The 8,523-nt window shown below is 39.6% G+C and overlaps 1 protein-coding gene across 1 annotated transcript; it reads right to left on the reverse strand.

The window, feature by feature from the left end:
- Window positions 1-3,130: 3,130 nt before the first annotated feature.
- LOC142195337 (toll-like receptor 8) lies at window positions 3,131-6,294 on the reverse strand. The gene has a single exon (XM_075265035.1). The coding sequence runs from the start codon at window positions 6,292-6,294 to the stop codon at window positions 3,160-3,162; it is 3,135 nt and encodes a 1,044-aa protein (XP_075121136.1). The 3' UTR covers window positions 3,131-3,159.
- Between the last annotated feature and the right edge of the window lie 2,229 nt (window positions 6,295-8,523).

Here is an 8,523-nt window from a genome sequence, read left to right on the forward strand (position 1 = left end):
TGTGCTCTCCCAGAGAACATGGAGACTAGTGATGAGTGAAAAGAGGAAACAGTTACCCTTGAACCAGGAAGCGAAGGCATGTACAGAATTAATTAACTACAGGCTGTCATACGAAAAAAGGACAGCAGGTGGCAGCATGGATTACAAAGAATACAATCTATATATGAACGGTATGATTAAATCTAGGTGAAACAGCACAGTAACCACTGGTGTTTCGTTAGAAAGTCAGCAGAGGAAAATCTGCAAAAACTTAATGAAAAACGCTGCAGAAAAAAAGTGATACATTTGCGACATGTTTTATTCTGCAACGGGGTTTTTTTAGCTGCATTTTACTACGTGGGACCTTAGTCTTATACACACCACTATTAGGGCCCCTTCACATGGCGGATACGCTCACTGCTTTGGAGCATGTAAACATTCCGTAGCAGCGGCGTCTAAAGCAGTTCCCATTGTTTTCTATGGGAGCTGGCATACGTGCACTCCCCATAGAAATGAATGGAAAAAGCAGCCCATTCATTTCTATGGCGAGCGCGCGTCTGCCGGCTCCCATAGAAAACAATGCGATCTGCTTTTAGACGCCGCTGCTACGGAACGTTTACACGCTCCAAAGCAGTGAGCGTATCCGCCATGTGAAGGGGCCCTTACCGTATATACTCGAGTATAAGCCTACCTGAATATAAGCCGAGACCCCTAATTTTACCACAAAAAACTGGGAAAACTTATTGACTCGAGTATAAGCCTAGGGGGGAAATGCAGCAGCTACTGGAAAATTTCAAAAATTAAAAAGGCTGGAATTTTTGGGTGCAGTAGATGCTGGGTGCTGGGGAAGGGGAGAGGATGTTTTGGTTGTCTGTCTGCCCCTTTCCTGAGCTTGAGGACTGGGTTTTTTTTCCCCCTACTCGGAACTCAGCCTGGCCGAATATAGGGTATCTGCAGTGCTCCTATTAACCCCTTCCCGACGGAATAGGAGCACTGCAGACACCCTATATTCAGTAGACCGGGCACTTTAATATACAGGTATACCTAATGTGTTTCACAGTAATTTTCTACTTTGAGGGCAGGTTCACATCAGTGCCCAATCTCCGTTATACAGGTTTCCATTTCCTGCCTCTGAAACTGGGCACTCCGCGGCGAAACTTTTTTTTTTTTTTTTTAACCGGACACAAAGTCGGACATGCAGGACTTTGTGTCCGGTAAAAGAAAAAACGGTTTTGACACGGAGAGCAGAAGACGCTCACCGGCGGACAATGAATGTCGGTTTCCGTCTTCTGCCGACAGAAAACGGAAACCTGCATAACAGAGATCGGGTGCTGGTGTGAACCCGCCCTTATATGTATTCTAGGGAAATTAGTGATTTAGAACTTTGATTTATTATATTTTTTAAAACTTTTTTTTTTCACTATTTCCTAGGGGACTTGAACCTGCAATCATTTGATTGCAAGTCCCATAGACGGCAATAAAAGTGTATTGCCGTCTATGAGAGATTCTCTACATTACTATTACGGATTGTCATAGACCAGCCGCAATAGTAATATAACGATGACAGGCCTGGAAGCCTTCATTGGGCTCCCGTCTGTCATCAAAACAGGTCGGCTCTTGCGAGCTCGTCACACATTAGCCGGCCTGCAACTTTAAAGGTATGGGGCCGGCGGGGACCGGCCCCGGGGCTAATTTTAATCTTGGAGGGGGGGTGGGCATCTCCAGAGGGCACCTCTGCTGTAACTCTTACAGTGGAGATGCCAAAGCAGCTCCGGCATTACCCACTGTAAGTGCTTACAGTGGAGGTGCCGGTTTCTATGGCAACCGCTCTGCAGCGGTGCCATTACGCTTATGCCCAGTTCACACATGCTGATGTGTTCTGTCCGTAAGGGTCCGCATGAGGACCCCTACAGATGGAACACAAGAGCAACTGCAAGCGCTGTGCAGTTCAAGCGCACGGGCCCCATAGACTATAATGGGGTCAGTGGGCTTGCCACGCACTGCACGCATGAATCGTTCGTGCGGGCAGTGTGCGGCAAGCCCATGGAACCCATTATAGTCTATGGGACGCGTATGCTTGAACTGCAAAGCACTTGCAGTTGCGCTTGTATTCCATCCGGGAGGGTCCTCATGTGGACTCCTAACGGCGGAACACATCAGCATGTGTTAACTGGCCCTTACAGACCCGGCATCTGGACCCGGCATACAGACACCGGGGCGGGTGCCGGGGCCGCAGCCTCGCCACACTACTGCCAGGAGCATTGCGATGCTGTACATTTCAATCTGCAGAAGTACTTACGGTACTTCTGCTAGCACGCCAGGAAGCAGACACACGCCGGGTGCGGGCCTGAGCTTACGTGGCCACGTCACCCGGCATGTAATGGAGCAGTGGGTGGGGGTGGGGGGGAGTATATACGGTATATTATTACCATAGTAATGTATACTACTTTATTAACATACTGAAGATATCATTTGAAAAGACATAAACAATACAAAGAAAAAATCATGACTAAATTTTTTTAATACAATTAATATTTTTCTACAGATGGGAAACATGGTAACAGAATGAACTATTAGAGCTATTTATAGTTTGTCACTTGCACACTTGTTTCTTTTCCCCTTTTATACATTTTGGAAACTTCTGGTAATTTCTTTTTCGTAAATAAAGTCTTGGTATTGTGCCAGTTTTACTTGACCATTAAAATAGAAGAAAAAGTTCCTTTAGTAAAGATGCATAATACGTTGGTGCTATAATACATTTTTGTGCTTCTTTGCTAAATATTGACTCACATACTGGTATGTTCAGGTTGCTGTTTGGTATCAGTAGAAGTGTTTGTAGTGTTTCTACTGGTTGGTAGAGCCTGAGTTCCAGGAAGAGGAGAAAAATATTGTGAATATTAAAAAAAAATTTTGTTTTATGTGCCATGTGTAATCGTACCAGAAACAACAGCAGAAGTGCGATTTGGAAAACGCTTGCATTTTTTCAAATCACAGCATGTCAATTGTACCTACGGAAACACTAGAGGTTTACGTATAAGTGTATATGGAAGCAGAAAGCTCACAGAGGAAAACTCTGTGGACTTTCTGTGAAAACCATAATGTGTATCCACTGTGGTTTTTAATGTAGCTGTTTTTGGCAAGAAAAATCTGATTATCTTAAATCATAACATATTGCATATCCTATGTATGCTGCCAAGTTGCTACAGGATTAGTGTATAAATTGTTGTACCTACTGCTGTTTTCTGTCAATAAAACATTTAGCATTTCTTGCCAAAATAAATGTTCGGCCTGTGGATTTGTGGGCCACTTCAAAATTGAACTTGCACAGATTTTTTTCCTAAGTCTCAGATACTGGGAATTTTGTAGAACAGGCTCCAACAGTACAAAGACTATCACGTCCATATTGTCATCCATCAGTTTTTGCATGGCCAAGTAGAAAGCAGTCCTGAACTTTCCACTTTTTACGTATTTTTTTGTAAGGACAAACACAGTCTTTTTACTTTGGTTGATGCTTTGTGCAATGTTGTCGATGACCGCTTTCCCCGGCTCCCAGTCTCTTTCTTCTAAGCAGAGAAATATGTTATTGTCCCATCTTTCCTCTAGCTGATGACATAGTTCATTGTAAACCCAGTCACTTACATCTGGATCATTGTCATCATAAGTGATGAACGCATCATAGAGGATTTCTGAATTAACCGTTTTGTTAAGTTTCGACTTTGCTGTGCACCAGTGATAAATATACCATAGGTCCCAGTAAAACAAATGTTTTATAGTTGGTAATGCCATAATGAAAACAATGAAAAAATATGACCATAAACAAAGCATCATTGAAATATCATCCAGGCTGCAAGTATGTATGTCAAAGTATATAATACTTTTCCTCTTTAAGATATCAGAAGAAGCACACGTGACATCAGTGGCCAGTAGTGGAATTGTAACATTGTTGTTAGTGATCCACTGTAAGAAGTCAATAATTTCACAGGTACAGTCAAATGGGTTTCCTTCCAACCACAAGACTTTCAGAAAGTTATCATTTCCTGACAAAAACACTGATCTGTTTATTTTCTGGATATGATTGTGTCTCAAATCAAGTTCCGTAAGACTTGTAGCTTTATAAAGAAAAAAAGCTGACAATTGTGATATCAGGTTATTTCTCAGTATAAGTTTTTGCAATGACGATGTGAACTTGAAGAGCTGACCTTCTATTGCTACCAACCTGTTATGACTAAGATCAAGGAATTTGAGATTTTTAAAGCGACTCAATGTTTTCCACTCCCACATTTCTAAATTGTTGTGGTTCAGATAGAGCTGTGTTAGAGTTTGAGGTAAGTTGGCAATATATATGTCAGGAAGTTGTTTAAGATAATTAAAAGAGATATCTAAGATTTTCAGACTGGAAAAATTCTTAAAAATATCCCTATAAGGTTGATTCCATCTTTCCCACATGATATTCAAATGGTTCCCTGAAAACCTTAATTCCTCTATTCCGCTTTTGTTAATATGATATTCAGTTAGAGAAGAAATTTTATTCCAACTTATATTTAATACTTTTAGACTGGGGAGGTTATTAATAAAATTCAGATTATGAGTTACACCTTCAACTAGGAAGTATTTATTATTGTAACTTAAGTCTAACACTTGTAGTCTTTGCAATTCCTTAAATGCATCAGAGGAATCAAAATCTAATGTGTTATATGACAAGTCCAAGTATGTGAGATTTGGCATGTAAATAAATTCTATCCCATTTAAAGCTTGATCAATACTGTTATGGGATAAATTCAAACACACTATGTCTGAAAAGGAATAAAATTCAGCTGCATCTATAAAGAACATGGTATTGTAACTCAGATCTAATGTTTTTCCATATGAAATGCATATGGGCTTGATGATTTGGTCAGACCACCTATTATTTTCTACCGGGTAAATGTTAGTATCTTCGAATGTATTGTAAGTACCATCAAAATGGTTGCAACGTCTATAAGGGTTAAGATTTTTTTCAGAATGTTCTTTTTCATTTACTTTTACAATTAATGGACTTATTCTGTTTTCAGACAAGTATATCATTGTTAAATTCTGAAAATGTGAAAACACTGTTAAATTTACTTGCTTAATAAAGTTTGTTCCTAAATTTATGACATTCAAGGTTTTTATCTGAAGTAACGGAGCAAAGGTTTTGCTCATAATTTGTTGAAAAACATAACCTTGCACGTGTAATTCTCGGAGGGACATTAATTTGGAAAAATTCTCGGAAAGGAGTAAATGAGGGTAATACGTTCTTATTATATAATTAAATGACAAGTCCAGTTTTTGAAGGGAAGATAAACTAAGCAAAAATTCACCTGATTTAATTTCTTTTACCAGATAATTCTTCTCTAAGTTCAAAGCTTTCAATCTTCTTAGGTTTTGAAACCAAACTCTTGGAACTGATGTCAAAGAAGTATTACCAAGGTTAAGCTCAAGCAGGTTTGTAAGGTACTGAAATGCATTAGGATGGATACTTAGTTGAGACTGTCCAGGGCAGGGTTTGCAAGCAAATGGAGCATTAAAGCATCTTGGACAATTACCGCTCAAATGAAGAATTTCTAAGTCAGTTAGATTCATGAAGTCTTCTTCTCCAATGGTGCTAATATTATTATTTTTCAAATAAAGCGCTTTTAAGGATGGAGGTAGTCCAGGAGGAACCTTGTTTAAGTTGTTTCCTGATAGAGACAAGATGGTCAAGTTTTTCAACTTCAAAAATACTTCATTTGGAATGTCTAATTTGTCAGTACAGTTATTACCATAGAAACAGTTGTGATCCAGGTACAATTCCTCCAAGTGTTTGATTTCATTAAAACTGTCTTGTCTGACTGATAAAATATTATTATATTGTAAGCTTAAGGTTGTCAATGAAATGGGAAGACCATGAGGTATTGTATGCAAATTATTCCTATTAATGATTAAGTGTCTGAGCTTGGTTTGGTTGACAAATGCTTCATCATCTATGAGCAGAACTGTGCCAACAGCATCAGCATTACCTTGATAGGAATTGAAGCTTAAATCCACTTTTATTAAGCTATGCCATTTCTGGAAAGCAGTTTTGTGTACTGTATGTATATGATTTTTGGACAACAGCAACTCTGCAGAGGTGGTCGAGTAGTTGATTGGTGGTGGAACAGTTTTCAGGTGCCGTGCCTGACAGTCAAAAACCACTGAAATGTTCCTTTCCTTAATTGTACATGGATGAGTTCTGTTGTTCAGATTTGCAGTACAGGTTCCAAAGGAATTGTAGATTATCAGAAGAACGGAAGGCAAATTAAGCAGCATCCTGAACATCTTGTGCTGCAAAGAATCACAAAATACAAAGCAAAATCAATTTCATGAAATTCTAAACAATTTACCTAAAGCTGTACAATGCATTCAATATATTTCTTTCTTTCTTTCTTTCTTTCTGTCTGTCCGTCCGTCCGTCTAACTATCTATCTATAGTATTTACTTACTTTCCTTGCTTTAAGAGTTTTTCAGATGACCACGGCAGGGATGTAATGTTTTCTTCAATGTTTGAGTCCTCTTTAAAATGACTCAGTGCAAACTTTTGTTTCATTTCCCTATTATGCATGGACAATTATCTACAGTGATACACTGCCATCTAAAGGCTATACAGACCAATTGTTTATAGGAATTGTAGTCCTCTATTTCCATGTATTCTTTTTATATTACATGTTATTTCATATTGTATTTTATAAATACTCTAGCCTCTGGCTGCGACTTTGTCAGCTATAGGGAAAAAAAAGCGACATGACCTATCTTCAGTCAGATTCTGCCTTAAAAATCCCATTGAGATCAATGAGAGGCAGAAAAAAGGTGACAGTTTTTTGATACAGTCTTTGATGCATTTTTCATGTGGTTTTTGCAAAAAATGCATCAGAAACCACAAATGTTTCTAAAGGGAAGTTTCCAGGTCCATACAGCATGCTGGAGCATAAATCGCAACAAAAAACGCAATAAAAAATGCAATAAAAAGGCGACAAAAAAATGTATCATGTAAAAAAAACATCAAAAAAACATTTCCTAAGTCCTGAAGCAGATTTTTTAGCCTGCAAAAAACTTTATACCTTTACTTGAGCTTGAAACTACTAACTTTTCATTACTATTCATGTGATCCTGTTTACACAACATTGATGGTACAATATGAGAAATGCACACCATGCACAAACTATGCAGGATTGCTGCTGAAAAAGTTGCAGAAAAAAAACATGATGTATTTCCACTAGAGATGAGCGAGTACTGTTCGGATCAGCCGATCCAAACAGCACGCTCCATAGAAATGAATGGATGCACCTGGTACTTCCGCTTTGACGGCAGCCGGCCGCTTAACCCCCCGCGTGCCGGCTACGTCCATTCATTTCTATGCGAGCGTGCTGTTCGGAACGGCTGATCCGAACAGTACTCGCTCATCTCTAATTTCCACCGCAGTCCTCAGTGTTTTTCAGCTGTGGCTTACTACGTAGGGCCTTAGCCTTAGACTAGTTATTTGTATTAGGAAATAAGTGTTTCTAGTCTGCTTTTTAAAGGGAGTCTATTGTATTTACCATCTAGTCTGACCTGTAACTAGAGAACAGGAAGTGCTGAACAAGAAATATGAAATTGGTATCCTCCTTACAATTGAACTTTACTAATACAATTGCGAATACAATTGCACACAAAGCATACTAGTTACTGTCGCTTTAAGAGACACAATATTCGTGATAGTTCACTATATACAGGGTGGCACAATTCTGTAACGTTTCAAACAAATAACCTGAACCAAGAACAGCTGTAAAAATCTAATAAACAGAACTCTCATAGACAACACCCAGACTATACTACGTCACACTCTACCACACCAAGTTCCCAATATATGTCCTGTGTTCTGTGTCTCATAAGTTCTGTCTGTCTCACGTTCCTGTACGAAAGATAAAAAGTAAGAGTCTTTAAAGGGATTATATCACTAGAGTACCCTTTTTAAACTAAATACATGTAAAGAATATGCAAACCTGTCTTCCATGATGTAATTAGGAAGTCAGGTGCCTCAGTGTTGCAAACCAATAGAGGGCGCTCACTGGAATGTGCAAGCCTGTCTTCCCTGATGTAATTAGGAAGACAGAATCTCAGTGATATAGCCCAATAGAGGCTTCTCCCTTTAACATCATGCTCGACCTTCCAAGAAGCCTTTGTTTTGCAATGATGCTGGAATTATTACCAGGTATAGTCTCTCAACCGAGGACAGCCGTTTCAATGTTATTGCATCTCGTCAGTGTAGAGAAGACTAACCTGGTAGAGGTGAGAGGCTTAGACAGGGTTAGGGGTATATCGTCACTCCTTGGAGAGAGACCAATGTACCGGCATCCAGCCCCGCGCTCCACTCCAGATTAGGCACAATTGAATGGGTCCAGTCCGGAGGGTGGAGATTCTTCAGGCCGAATCGCGAGGCTATTCTGCCTGAAGAATGAACACCTCGCTTTTTTTTCCCGAGAGCTGGAAGAAACGGCGCCTGGAAAAAGCTCCTGAGTGGCTCCCATTGAT

The sequence above is a fragment of the Leptodactylus fuscus genome, chromosome 2 (genome assembly GCF_031893055.1).
Source record: "Leptodactylus fuscus isolate aLepFus1 chromosome 2, aLepFus1.hap2, whole genome shotgun sequence".
Lineage (NCBI taxonomy): Eukaryota > Metazoa > Chordata > Amphibia > Anura > Leptodactylidae > Leptodactylus > Leptodactylus fuscus.